At 41.8% G+C, this 15,241-nt stretch overlaps 1 protein-coding gene across 1 annotated transcript; it reads right to left on the bottom strand.

The window, feature by feature from the left end:
* Positions 1 to 14,327, bottom strand: LOC306961861 (AP-2 complex subunit alpha-2-like). Its single transcript, XM_079554794.1, has 23 exons — positions 14,037 to 14,327; positions 11,093 to 11,161; positions 9,102 to 9,244; positions 8,840 to 9,033; positions 8,572 to 8,701; positions 6,699 to 6,800; positions 6,507 to 6,615; positions 6,279 to 6,429; positions 6,042 to 6,210; positions 4,557 to 4,694; positions 4,304 to 4,486; positions 3,322 to 3,419; positions 3,019 to 3,250; positions 2,751 to 2,930; positions 2,533 to 2,622; positions 2,107 to 2,303; positions 1,945 to 2,027; positions 1,763 to 1,854; positions 1,503 to 1,624; positions 1,307 to 1,423; positions 1,150 to 1,219; positions 943 to 1,077; positions 1 to 867 (listed from the first exon to the last, which is right to left on the bottom strand). Exons 1-23 carry the CDS (start codon positions 14,101 to 14,103, stop codon positions 790 to 792), a joined length of 2,949 nt encoding a protein of 982 aa, XP_079410920.1. The 5' UTR covers positions 14,104 to 14,327; the 3' UTR covers positions 1 to 789.
* Between the last annotated feature and the right edge of the window lie 914 nt (positions 14,328 to 15,241).

The raw sequence follows: 15,241 nt of genomic DNA on the forward strand, positions 1-15,241 counted from the left end.
GACAAGTACAGTTTATAAAACATAGAAATATAGAAACTTTACCCAGTTTGGCAGTGCTCTTTGTAATGCATTCAGGCAAGTAGTGTAACAGTGTATTAGTGCAGACATCACTCATGTTTAATGGCTCCCTCTGTTACAAAGGCACAACTGTGTCAGAGAAATAGGCCCAACATACGGAGACATCACTCACCAGTTGCTACTTAGTGTGGACTCATTATTTAGAGAGATTTTTGTTCAATATCTAAATACTTTATATGTGGTGGTAACGCTAGATTAATCAACAATAATATTAGTCAAAACTTGTTCCTGAGTTGGACAGAGCTGTAACTAGTGGCATAAAAAGGCCTCAGTAACAAGGATCGTACTGTGTCGTCTGTGGATGTGATATTCTACCTAACAAGTGCAAACTCGGTGGGTGTTTGTGTGCAACATAGATTTGATACGCTATAATTTGGCTCGCACCGCTCAGTCTAAGTAAAGCACTCCTCATAGATGTCTGCATAATAAAGAGTTCAAGCAGCATAAACTGACCATTTGCAAACTTTGGAGCTTTGAAACACAAAAAGCCGTCAGAGCTTCTGCACTGTCACCAACGTGTGGCTAAAGTGCTCACAGTGAGTAAATAGGCATGTTTAAAGCAGTGGCGGATTAGTAAAGCTCAGACATTTTCAACACATTTTACACAAACTAAAAGTAACTTAAAAAAAAAAAAGAACACTTTACACTGTACAACACATACATTGCTCTAAAGTGATACTAGCAGAGTAAAGGCACAGTAATGCTGGCGGTCTAAAACTGTTCAGAGAGGAGATCACAGAGTCTCTGAGAAACTGATTCCCGACTGGTGCGGAGGGTGAGGCGGTACATCTGTGAAACAACAACAGTATGAAACACTACAGGCGTACAGATATATGCAGTTACTATGCAGATGGAAGCGTTTACCTGTGCTTGTGTGTTGGGCTCCAGTCTGAGGAGGCAGCCCACCTGAGTGGTCTTTGTGTGGATGACTCCTGCCCCGACGAAGTTCGCAGGATTAGGATCAACCCCGTCCAAGAAGGCAACACCAAATCCAATGATCTGCCCGAGAAACATGGAGACAGAACAGTGTCAGGCGCGATATTACAAAACACCACAAAAATGCACACCGACCTTGGCTTTTGTAACATCAGAGTCCATTGGTTGCTTGGACTTGAATATCTTTTGAACTTCCTGCTGAGGACTATAGGGAAATCAAAGCTAAATCAGTCCAAGAGACAATACAGCTGCGCCACAAAGTAAAGTTACAAAAAAAAGCAATTCATCTTACGCTCCCAGCTGTTTCCAGCGCTGGAAGAATTCTTGTGAATTCATCTCTGTTGGCTGGAAAAACTTGTTGAGCGTCACAGGAAGTTTGACAGCCATGTTCTGGAGAGCGCCTCCGAATCTGTGCAAAAGAACGAGCGACACGGTGAGGCAGGTCCTTTAGAAGTTTGTGGATGAAGTCAGAAGAACAAGGCCTGCACCTGAACTGGATGTTGAGCAGCGGAGCTTCAGTGAAATCAGAGATGCACTCCATGTTGACGATCTGCTGCATCTGAGCTCCTCCCTCAATCACTGGGTCCACAGGCTTCGCATGGACGTCCAGCTGTGGAGACTGGTTAAGGCCAATCATAGCAAGTCAAATTGAAAAACAATACATTTACTTTACAATACAGCTTTACTTCATTATGGTTCCAACCACTGGATTGTTCAGTCGTTTCACTTTCAAAACCTTTTAAAGGATATGAGATTTGAGGCTGTCTGCGCTGGTCACTGCTGAAGTGAAGCTTTGAAACTGTGCAGAAGTCTTGTTGCCATAGAACACATATATTCGACCTGAAAGACATGCCATGTACTGAATTTATGAAGCTCCCGGGCCGGAGTAATCCGGCATCAACTTTCAGAAACAGATCAGTGATCACTCACCAAGATTCTGTCTGTACTCAGACTTGAGTCCGATCTGCAGGAGCTGGTTCTCATAGAGAACACCATTGTTCTTACACACAAACCTGTGGACACAAAGGCACAGTCAGACTTTTAATATTGGTGTAACTGATGTGGTCAGAAAATAGAGAAATGTGCTTGTACCTAGAAAAGTTTTCCTCTGACACTTCAGCAGCTGCAGCAGGAGCAGGAGCAGGAGCAGGAGCTTGGCTGGAGAGGTCGGAGAACACATCAACCAGCAGACTGCCACTGCCTCTTCCTCCTCCACCTCCTCCTCCTCCTCCTCCCGTCGCTGGGGGTGAGTTGAGATTGAGCAGGTCTGTGAAGGGGTGGGAGGCACTCTGACAAGAGAAAGTAGAAATCATGATTGATGAGCTTCTACAAACATGTTAACAGTCTACAGCAAATGAGTGGCATTCAAATCTCACCATTAAAATATGAGAAAGAAATGATACAAAAGGATAGTATGAATGTAAATGCTCCTGCTAAAATGCCACTAAATGAAGCTTGTCACAAGTTTCAATTCTACTGCGAGTAATAATATACTAATACAGTATGTAATTAGAATACCATGATCCCAGCAGAGAGCAAGATGGGACTAGCAGATGTAGGGCGGGGTCTGTTGGTAGGAATAAGGTCAGCCACCACTGAAGCAGGGGACTGATACGGAATGAAAGAGAAAAAGAAGAAGAGGAGAAGAGGAAGAGTGAATGGAAAAAGGAAGGAGCGGAAGAGGTCAAGAACAGGACACTGAAGCAGCAGATTCAGAAGCGCTCACTCAAACAGACCTTGGTAGTGACGTCATTTGGCTCACTGTTGTTGTTGTGCTCAACATTCCCATTGCCGTTCATGTTCTTCCTAGAATCGTCTATGTCTGGAACATTCAAAGAGCCCTTCTTCTTCTTCAGCTTGGCCAGGATCGAAGACTCCCTCTCTGGAAACGGAGGCATCTCCTCTAGGACCGTGGCCTGAAGGAGAACATGTGAAAATTGTGCATGTTAAGTTTTATTCCCAATTAAAAACGACACTGATAACAAAAACAGCTGCAGAGCTGACCAGTATGTCTGTGCTGGCGATGCAGCTGAGCCTCAGGTACTCCACGGCCCTCTGCTGCAGCTCCACGTCAGCGTTGCGGAGCTGGCTGTCGGAGCGCAGCACATCCTGGATGGTGCCCTTCACCTCAGGAAACAGGTTGATGAACTTGATGTAGGCGGACAGCAGCAGGGCCCGGGTCGGCACGGAGCACAGGTGGAACTTGGAGTGCAGGAGATTGAACTGGACGAGAGGACTGGGCAAAAGAAACGGGATTCAGACGTGAACTATTACCGTTAAGACTAAGAAAAGTGGAGCAATAATTACCTTGAGCGGGAATCACCAGCAATCAGGTTACCGAACTCTCCCAAGATGTACCCTCCCACTTTGACCAGGTTCTCGTGACAAGCCGGGGCCTGAAGTGCCTGTCGGAGTGATCACAAAGAGGTTTGAGGGATAACCTTCTTTCTTGACTTCTTTTTCGACATTGATCCAGAAGTTGAAGATGCTCACAGAACAAAGACCAACCCGGATTTACAACAACGTGTCTTCCAGTGATTTAATATCTTTAGGATAAACTAAATGAGTGCTGTGTATGTCGAATCAATGGTTTATCGGCATGAGACCTTATGCTGACACCACATATTTTAAAGATATTGATCACTGAGCTGCAGTTGTCTACTGCATTGTAGCTAATTCTATCGCTAACACAACTTGCATGCTGGCTGTGGAGTATCTGCAGGCACTACAAACCCTAAAATCACAGAGAAATTATTCACATTACCTCTTTGCCTTCACTTAATGCTTAGAATGAAAGAACTTAAATCAGAATCAAGCGTAGTGACTATTAATGCAAGGACTTTGTTTACTGTATTTCATTAGTCATTTATTATTAATGCTAATCCTTTCAGTATGATAACAAAGATCACATACATCATGACAATATTTCTAAGACTCTACAAAGAATAGCTTTTAAGGATGGTGCTCACCAATAGATCAGATGGATAAACCTCTAAACAACAAAGTTTATTAAGGACTTGGCATCAAATAATCTCCCCGACTCTTCCCACAATACATTACGCCTCTATAAAACACTGATTCAATTTATGCCTTACTGTAACATTATCCGAACTCAATAAAGAAGACTAGAAACGATTGACGTGTGCATTAGTGACCGCAGAAACTTTTAGACAGCCCCATCCCGCCCACAGCTCACTGCGTTGTGGTCGTCGCGGACAACGATGCGAGGAAAGAAAAAACCGCAGACGAGGTTGATGTCGTCGAGTCGCCCTCCCGTCTTCAGACTCACCTCAAAAACAGTCTTGGCGGCGTAGCCCTGCACCTCATCTCTGTTGATGACGATCTGGATGACGCGGTACCACACCTCCTCGCTTACGTGGTCCCCGGCGAAACGGATGAGGTTGAGGATCGTGTCCACGTACCATGTGTAATCAACGGCGTACTTCTCGGCGAGGATGGCCACTTTAAGGACCTGGGATATACACACAGTATTTAAGGTGCGATTCCCCTGCAGTGTTAGTTGTGGTAAAATGCCTCCTTACTATCTCCTCTCTGATGGAGTAGTCTGCGTTCTCCAGGTAGCTCAGCATCTCAGCCACAATCTGCTTGGCGTTGCTGCGGTCGCACATGGCGTAGAGCAGGTCCACGGCGCGCTGGCGAACGCTCACATCTCGCTCGGTCTGTGATTAAATCAATAGAAACAATAGAATTACAAGAGTCCGAATGGAGGCGCCCAGAGTCTCCGTTTGTTACCCAAAGATAATACTAATAATACTGGTCAGCTGCAATGTTGTTCTGTGTTTATATCAACACAGTGGCCAAATGTATGGAGTGTCATTAGTGTCAAAAATGTAGCATAATGTATAGATTTATGGAAGTGTCGCATGAAGCCAAATTAATGTCAAAGTAATGTGAATAAATGATGGTGGCCCTACGTTGGTCAGCTTTATAACCGTTCATGTTTATAGAAGCTTACTGTATAATAGTGGTAATGGGCTCGACATACGGGAGGCAACAAAAGGACAGTGGTCAGCAGAAAGGACACACATCGAGTTTCAGCACGGAGAGTATATAGATTATTTTAAGCTATGAAATTGCCGGGTATTTTACAAGATGTGAAGATTAATGAAATTATTACATGTCATTGATGATGGTTTTAAACATGGAAAGCATATTGAATGTTGCTCATTCGAAGACTATTTGGTGGGATAGAGTTTTCTAATAGGCTTATTACTATTGGGGAATTTATAAAAATCTCAGATCATTGACAAAAGTTGAACATTTTTCAACTTTCTTGGATCGAGTTGCAAATTTTACATCGCCTGTCGCTTGGCAGGAGAAGGGAGGACAATTTCCACCATGTTATGCTAGTTCCATAGGAAAGACGAGCGACACAGCGTCCTGATGACAATGATAGTCCAAAAAGTCTAAAAGCTTAGAGCCTAAACCAGCCAAGCTAAAGGGACTATACGGAGTTTAAAAATGTTAAAACTTCCCCCCCTACATGTTCCAGCCATGTCCTAATGTGTAGAATGAGACCAGACCTATTCACCACAAGTGCCTCTAAAATCCTGCACTGTCACTCAAAAAGGTGTCACTTCGGGTCGAGGTGCCGTCATGCACAAGCTTAATATAGGGACTCCAGTTACAAATAAGACCTGAGGTGGCAGTAGTGAGCATAAAATGACCAACTTGAATCTAGTCTCTTTAAGAGGCTTTGAAATCACTAGTATCGGCCTATATTTTGGCTGTTGGTCTTTCCAGTCTCCTCCATATGGGTATCGGATCCGAAATATCCATATCGGTCTGGCCCTAGTGCATAAGTTTACAGTCCAACACACTGCACCAAACTATCCAATCTGATTCATTTACTGTACATGTGTATTTCTCTGTTAGCTGCAGTATATCAACACAACACTAGATGGCAGCACAACAACAGCAATCAGCAATACATTTACACTCAACAACTCTCCCAAACTTGTGCAGTTTATACTGGCACCATGTCAAAGACCGTTCTCAAACCTAACCTTTAAGGCATTGATGACTGTTTCCATGTGCGTCTTGACGGCCTCGTGAGAGAACTCGGAGCTGGCCAGGGTGCACATGCTCTCCAGGGCCAGGTACCGCAGGTTGGTTTCTCTGTGCTGCAGGAACTGGCCCAGCTGGTTACAGGCTCGCACCAACAGCGTGGGCTCACTGTGAATCGGGCAACAAAAAACATCAGGCCACGTAAATGCATTTCAACAGCTGCGGATGTGACCAACCTGTCGTGGTGGATGATGAGAGAAATGGCTTCAAACAGCACGGCGTTCTTTGCGTTGGAGTGCTGTACTTTCTTTGATTTGGGCGGTTCTTGGGCTTTATTCAGGATGGTTTCCAGGCACTCGGTGAGGCGGCTTCGCAGAGCACCATCCTCTGAATAAATGGTATCGGGAAGAATTAGAAAAGTGGAATAATTATGGATTAGGACTTGCAAAAAAGCGTCTTTATACCGGGTGGAGGATAACACTGTAAAAGGCGTAACAATTTGACAGACAGCCACGGGGCAGCAACAAAGTAGTACGTGTAGTCCTGCAGGTCTATGGAGGCGGAGGTCACTATCTGCAAGAGGGGAACAAAGCAAACACTATTATATATATTAAAAAAAATCATAATAATAAAGATGCGATAGAAGAAAAACCTACTCTGCTGAGCCGGGCCACAGCCAATGAGATTGAGGTTTTGAAGTCGTCAGGGCTCTTCTGCGCCAAAGTGGTTATAAGGCTTGTGGCTGCTGTTACTACTCCCTACAATCACAAAAACACCAGCTTAAACTATTCAATTGTTCACAAATAATTGCTAGGTTCAAAACAGGCATCCAGTTGTCAACAGTAATGACCTTAAGATGTATTGAGATCAAATGAGCTACATAACAAAGTGGAATGAATCAACCAGAGTGTAATACTTTGTCCGTGTCAGTCAATGAGGAAAACCGGAGTGGAAGTTCCATTACTGCTCTGTGGGCCTGAGAGGCCCATAATAATAAGTGATCACAGTGTGTTATAGCGGACGTGGCATGTTGATATAAGCTCGCAGAGATATTGGCCATCTTGTAGACTACAGTATAAGCTTAATGCTGACGGCTTTAGCAAAGAAAGTGACTTTAGTGAAACGACTTTGCTAATGTTAATCCTCGTTAATCCACTCACTTGTAGAGTCACAAGTGAAAGTGAGGCAGCCTTGGTTTCTCGGGGAGTTTCAGCAAATAATTCTCACAGTTCAGATGGCAATGTAACAAACCCCACGGCACTCTTGAATGCATATGAATATCTACGACTTCGACTACAGCGTTTATACAGTCAGAGGCAAGTCGAATTTAATGCCATTTGTAATTCGCAAATTTTTTACTATGCCACAAACACAGAAAAAAATTGGTCCATATTCAATTTCTTAAGGGAACAGGAATAGGAATATACTGGGAGAGGCAAATTGCTAACAACATCTTTGGTTGTTTTGCGTGACTGAGGGCACGCACAAAGACCAGACAGGTACGTATCAGCTCGTCTAAGCTCAGGTAAGAATATATCTCAGTATGTAAAAATGGTGGCCTGTTCCTTTAAGATTTGTAAACATTTAATCAAACAGAAAAAAGAGAACTGGACAAAACTGGCAACTTTTGAGCAAAAATATGTGGTCAATTTCAGCAAAACTGCACCTGAATATGTTCTAGTCCATCATTTTGGTATATTCAATGAACTTATGCCGTAAAAATGGTTGAGCAATTCAATGACTTTTAATGCCTTGCGTAAACCCCGTCTCTCAGGGGCGGACTGGGACAAAGAAAACAGCCCTGGACTCTGACCGGTCTGGCCCAAATTAGTGTGAATACGACACTTCCACAATGACATATTTTAACCTCCTACCCCCCCCCACCTTAACCGAGTGCATTTTCTCCAGTTTGGCTTTATCCTATTCTAAAAGCTTCTCGACTGGAGGGCAACAGTGTAACGCCTCATTTGAAAGCTAAGACCTACAAAAGTGATTGTAACTTATTGGCCGCATTTTTGTCAAATTTTTGACAATTTTGCTTTTTCATTCCCTTTTTTGTGGCTTTTTGGCATGTCTTCATCACGTTTTTGCTGTCACTTTTTGTTGCTTTTTCATTGCTTTGTTGTTGTATTTTTGTCACATTTTTGTCACTTTTTCATTGCATTTTTGTTTTTTTGCTTTTTTATTGCTTTTTTTCCATGCGTTCATCCTCATTTTCGCCGCTATTTTGATGCTTTTATTTCATTTCACTTTATTTATTCTTTTTTCAAGGCAATGCAACATAAAATAAAGCAAATACCCAACAAACAAACAATACATTCCATGAAAAGAAGAACAGGAGTTAGATGAAGAAAAAATCTTATAAACTCCAACACCATTCTTGAAAAAAACTTACAAACTAGATGGCCTTATTTAAGCTTCAGATTTGGGTAAAGCTCGGTTAAGGGGAAAATTTAGATTCCAGACCAGTGGCCCATCTGTGCTCTTCCAGCATGGACATATGGCCGTCTCTCCATAAAACAGACTTACCAAATGTTGATCATTTAATAAATGGACCACACGTGCGGTCCACTCTCCCATAGGCACCAGGTCAGGAGATGTCCTGTTGAGTCTGAGAAGGCACAAAGCTGCACTCTGCTTCACACTGTCCATGGTATCCCTAAAATATAAAAAAGGATACACTTTAGCATGCATGAACAGTGTAGAAAATAAGGCAGGTCTGTTTTGCATTGTTTTAATTATTTCTGACGAGCAAAAATGTGGTGGATTTGTGGTTAAACGTTGTTGGCGCACACACCCTGCCACTAAAATCCTTGGAATTTCGGAAGCGAAGGCCTCGGCCATTTCCCTGCTGCCCACGTTGGCGATGCAGTGGAGGGCCAGGTTCATGAAGGTGGGGTTGCGGCTGGCCAGGTCATTCTTAAGGCCGTTGTTGATGAGCCGGATAAGGTCACTGTTGGAGTTCACCAGCACCGAGATGAAAAGATAACCCTGGGAATGCAAAGGAGCTTATTAGCCACTGTTTGTGCCGTAAGACAAGATCATAACAGGGGGCTTACTATTTGTTTCTCCGTATATTTGTTAGAGCTGAGCAGGTTAACAGCTTCCATGTGTCCAAAGTCAATATCATGTCCCAGGAGGAAGATGAAGAGCAACTTGCAAACGTACTTCTTCTTGCTGTAGCCATCCAGAGCTTTGTCTCCTGTTCAGAAAATAAAAATCAATCAATGTGAAATATCCACATGATGGACATAAGTGATATTCCATTATTCATACTTAGGAAGTACTTGTGCATAGTTAATGTATGACTTAGGTCTGTAGTGCGCACCGTAATAGTTGATGATAGAATGCAAAGCTATGTGCTTGGATATGTAACTTTCCTTTGTTCAGAATAGACATTGAAGGTCATGCTTGTTGTTTTCATGCATGTTCATGTAGTTTAAAGCAGGGGTGTCCTAACCTTTTTCACCGAGGGCGGCATATTGATATGTATTCAGCATGAAGAGCCACAAATCAGTGGTCAGTGCATTCAAACATTCAACGGGGTGTATTTAAGAGCGGTTTAAACCACTCCCCACACTTTTATTTAGGCTTTGAACCTTAATGCCAGCTCAGTCTCACAATAAATGTTATTTTTTTAGGTTTTAATTGTGTGGAATTATTAAAATTGCTGTAAAATTACCATATCTAGCGCTGTGTGGTAATACAACAAGAAGCCTGAGGGTCACCAAAAATTGGTCTGAGGGCTGCATTTGGCCCTCGGGCCGCACTTTGGACACCCCTGGTTTAAAGGAACAGGCCACGTTTTTTACATACTGACATATGTTCTTACCTGAGCTTAGACGAGTTGATACGTACATGTCTGGTCTTTGTGCCTGCACTCAGTCACGCAAAACGACCAAAGATGTTGTTAGCATTTGGCCTCTCCCAACATATTCCAATAGCTCCAAACGGGGGTGAAGTTGGAAGCTACCACACTCTTCAACGGGCACAAAGACCAGACGGGTACGTATCAACTCGTCTAAGCTCAGGTAAAAACATATCACAGTATGGAAAAAAACGTGGCCTTACGGACAACAGTTATGTGTTGTTTGAATTCAACGATACAGTCACATTATAATAACATGTATTAAACCATGTTTTGTCACCAGTACACAGCTTAATAAATGAATAAAGCATAACAATGGGCAGAATAAGGGAAACGTGTCCATATTCATTGTGTTGAAATGCTCAACCACAGTATAATGGCTCTTACGCAATCGATTGCAAAACTATGTTTGAATTTGAATTATTATTTTTTTATACACTCTTTTCTTTGATACAGTTTATTTTACGACTGTCTTTCCAATTGCCACAGTTTAATTTGATTGATGATTTCTTTTTTTCCAAATAGATTGTGATATTGATCCCACCCATTGCTTTGTGTCACCAACATCACACTGCCTCATGTATTATTTAGACATTGGCGAAATAAACGTTCATGCTGAAAAATATATACTGTAAAACCATTGGGCTTATCCTAATTTGACCTTGACTCTCGTCAACGCAATCGTAGTTCTGAGGAAAAAAAGCTCTGCGCTGGCATTTTCTCAAAAGCTGACAAGTTGTAGCCAGGAAGAGGCGCATGTTTCCGTTTGTTTGCCTTGAACCGATGCCTGGAGCTGACTCAGCAGCGCTGTCCGCCACAACCACATACTCACTTCGTACTCCACTTGTAAGGTGTAATATGAATCCATGTACTCAAAGCTCTCAGTGGCAGGGAAGAGCCGTCCACTGGAGTTATTCAGGTAAAGGGTTGTGTATATTTCGGAACATGGCCACTATCTAGGAAACTGTGGTCTAGACATAATAAAGGAGAGGATATAAGGGAGGTCCGTGTTTTCAGAGCAATGGGAAGAAGGCAGCAAACTAATTTTAGACGGCCTGTGACAGGTGGCAGAGACACAGCCCCAGGAGTGATGCGTTTGAACTTTTAAAAACAAGGCTGGCACGTCGCATCACGTCAATGCAAATAAAACAGGTCTGAAATAAAAATCAGCCGACAGCTTACCTTTAAACTTGGAACGGATATTGGCAAGTTCTTTGTTTATCCTTTTGATCTCTGCTTCTTTACTTTTGCCTGTCGAAAATGAACAAAACATCAGGAGATTGTGCAATATGACAAATGACAATGAAGGATACTGCATTACTGTAACTTGTACTGTCAATTCTACCATATTTATCGATGTCACACAAAGAATAAAACAACAACTTCATAATATTTTGCAATGCTACGTATTAAATCAACAAAATACAATCTATATTCACAAAAAGAATGGTTATATAAAGCTGGTCGCATATATACTATAATCTCTCCCCCACAATCATTACACGAAATTTTGACACAGACATCCTTAATCTCAAGGTTCTTCAATCTTACCAGTACAAGTGATGACAAAGTAGCAATTTGCAAGACTTTAAATTCCAATTTCCAAAACTAAGCTCATGACCAATATAATTAACTGTGAGAAGTGGTATGTTTTCTTTGCAAGTGATGTTTATGGTATTAGGAAAATATATGGCTTGTAGGTGAGGGAAAAAGCCTGGGAGTCACAAGCTATCATTAGAAGAGATTAGAATATTATTGCTGGCGAGTGGGTAAACATAAATAAAGGAAAGGGGGGGAAACCCTGGAGGAATTGAGACTCCAAAGGGTACAAAAGGCTCAGTGTGGAGGTTACAGTGTGATATCCATAGATTTACAAGACAGCTCTAGCATAACCCAAACAGTCATTTAATTTCTATAGCTGTAGTTGGAGAAGCCTGTGCTTGCATTTGTTGAATTGAACACACTTTGCTGATAAAGTTTATGTACAGCACAGTTTGCAGCCAGTGTTACTTTCATCGACTAAAATATTCAGTATTAATTTGAGTCAAAGTGATATTTTTGATGACTAAAACTAAATTAAAATTCATGACACTAAAACTATGACTAAAATGTCCAGATATTTTAGTCAACTACTACTACTATAAGACTAAATAAAAATGAAAAGGAGAGACTAAAATCCTCCAAACTTCTATTGACAGTCTGAAAGAGTCTCAGATCATGTAAATTCACTGCCAAAGGAGCAGCTCTGAGCTTTGTTCATGTGGGAGAAGCTCCATGAAGCAGAGGACCTGATTAAATATGATTATAATGAATATATTATAAACGTGTCTACGATGCCGTCGGACGGTTCCCGCAACTTCTCGGTTATTTTGCCGTCACATATGTTTGACGTGGACGTATCAAACTCGCTAAGGTTAGGGCCAGGAGTTGGAAAACGCTTACATTTAAAAACAGGAAAAAATTAAGATTAGGAAAATGGTTTGGAATAAAGTAGGAAACGGTGGGGTCGACTCGTCATTCCGACACTTTTTGATACGCACATTTGATACCCGTGGTTGTAAACTCTACTATCCTTAAGGTTAGGGCTAAGGTGAGGTTAGGGTTAGTTTGTAAACTCTACTATCCTTAAGGTTAGGGCTAAGGTGAGGTTAGGGTGAGTTTGTAAACTCCACTATCCTTTAGGTTAGGGCTAAGGTGAGGTTAGGGTGAGTTTGTAAACTCCACTATCCCTAAGGTTAGGGCTAAGGTAAGGTTAGGGTGAGTTTGTAAACTCCACTATCCTTTAGGTTAGCGCTAAGGTGAGGTTAGGGTGAGTTTGTAAACTCCACTATCCCTAAGGTTAGGGCTAAGGTGAGGTTAGGGTGAGTTTGTAAACTCCACTATCCTTTAGGTTAGGGCTAAGGTGAGGTTAGGGTTAGTTTGTAAACTCCACTATCCTTTAGGTTAGGGCTAAGGTGAGGTTAGGGTTAGTTTGTAAACTCCACTATCCCTAAGGTTAGCGCTAAGGTAAGGTTAGGGTTAGTTTGTAAACTCCACTATCCCTATGGTTAGGGCTAAGGTACGGTTAGGGTGAGTTTGTAAACTCCACTATCCCTAAGGTTAGGGCTAAGGTAAGGTTAGAGTTGGTTTGTAAACTCCACTATCCTTTAGGTTAGGGCTAAGGTAAGGTTAGGGTGAGTTTGTAAACTCCACTATCCCTAAGGTTAGGGCTAAGGTGAGGTTAGGGTTAGTTCTAGTTAGGGGAAGTGCCAAAAGGGGTATCAAAAGGAGACGGCAAAATAGCAAAAACAGTTTGTAGTTTTAAAGACACTGACACTGAGTTCGGGAATATGATATCATATCGCTAAGCATTATGGGACTAGCAGCAATTGTAAACTAATGAAGATTTTAGTTGTTCCACAGCTTTTTTTCTCCACTTTTTATACTGCTTTTTATCTCATGTTAATCTATGGAAATGTATGCTAACAGCTGCAAAGATGGCGGATCTCCATGGTAACTGTGGAATTTCCCGAACTCTATTATAAATGCAAAGTCGACTAAATTTACTTGCAATAGATTTTTTTTTTTTTTGACTAAATCTCGACTAAAAATGAATTACAGTTTCATCAAAAGACTAAGACTAAAAGTAAATAATAATATGTTGTCAAAATGAATACTGTTTGCAGCTGCCCTTACGCACACTGCTTGTTTACCTCCACTCGACTCTTTGACAGTGAATGAAATACCAAGTTGTGCCACGTTTTCTAACGGTATACAACGGGACTCGCATCGAAAGTGCAGGTCTCTCATATACCAAACTATTCCCCGTTTTTGCATTAGTGAAAAAAAAATGACAGTTGAGCTTTATCTTCATTGAGAGTGCGGTCCACGCCCTTCTTCCACATGACGTTAGCTTCTGAAGGCTAATAGTTAGCCTTAATTAGCTGGTGTCGGCTAACCAGCTGTGGGCTGTCAAAATTCTTCACCGATTTCATCACTTAAATTTGCTACAGACGGTGACTATTCGCTTTGCATGCGATTGTTGCACTCTGAAAAGGCGAAGACGTCTGTTGTTAACACGGAAAGTAACTTGTACAGACAGGGGCAAGAAGTATTAGATTAACACATGAGTAATAAACAAACTTACAGTTCCTGATGTCAGAGATGAAGACAGCCAGGCCACGCATCCCATCCCCTTTAGACACCGCAGGCATGTTCGTCCTCTCAAATCGTTGATCCTCAGCGTAAGATCAACGGTGTCAAACTACTTTGTCCCGGAGCAGTGCTGCTAACTAGCTAGCAGGCAAGCAGGGTTGAAGGCAGGCGGTGTGTACTCCTGGGTGCCCCGCTGGATATGTGTGACGGAGACAGCCAGGAACCAGACAGACCGAGGCGGGCAGGGGCATTCAGAGCTCACCGCTCCACACCGCCGCTGGAGGGCTGTCTTCAGCACAACAACACGGACAAGTTGACTGCTATACCTACTGGGGTGGTCAGAAGGATGCTTTTCCAGTTTACACTGTACTTAGTCGAGTTTTTGAGAATCTGTACTTTTTCTAGCGGTACAGTTCCTATTTACTCCTCTCCACAACCCTCTTACACCTGAACCGAGCACATTTTTCTCCAGTTTGGCTTTACCCAAATTTAAAAGCTTCTTGGGGAAAAAAAGCGTCAAAATAGCGACAAAAATGAGAGTAAATTATGAAAATGCGACAAATATACAACAAAAATGTGACAAAAACGTGACAAAAATGTGACAAAAATGTGGCAAAAATGTGACAAAAATTGACAGAAAATTCAACAAAAAAGTGACAAAAATGCAATGGAAAAGTGACAAAAATGTGACAAAAAAGTGACAAAAATATGACAAAAATGCAATGAAAAAGTGACAAAAATGTGGCAAAAAATGTGACGAAAAAGTGACTAAAATGTGGCAAAAAATGTCCAAAAAATGTGATGAAAAAGTGACAAAAATGCAATGGAAAAGTGACAAAAATGTGACAAAAAAGTGACAAAAATTTGATGAAAAAGTGACACAAATTTGACAAAAATGCGACGAAAAAGTGCCAAAAATGTAACAAAAAGTAATAAAAAATATGACAAAAATGCAATGGAAAAATGACAAAAAAGGTGACAAAAATATGACGAAAAAGCAACAAAAAAGTTCTGGAAAAAAAAAGAGGCTAAAAATAGAGAGGGCAACAACGGGGAAAAAGAGATCAGTTTTTTAGATCAGTTTTGTCGGTCATAGCTTTCAAATGAGGCGTTACTCTGACCTATAGGCTGTAAACTCTCAGGTCAAGTAGCTTTTAGATTAGGTGGGTAGGTGGTGTGCAGATGTACAGTTAATGC

The sequence above is a fragment of the Gobius niger genome, assembly GCF_951799975.1.
Source record: "Gobius niger genome assembly, chromosome: 4".
NCBI classification, from domain to species: Eukaryota; Metazoa; Chordata; class Actinopteri; order Gobiiformes; family Gobiidae; genus Gobius; species Gobius niger.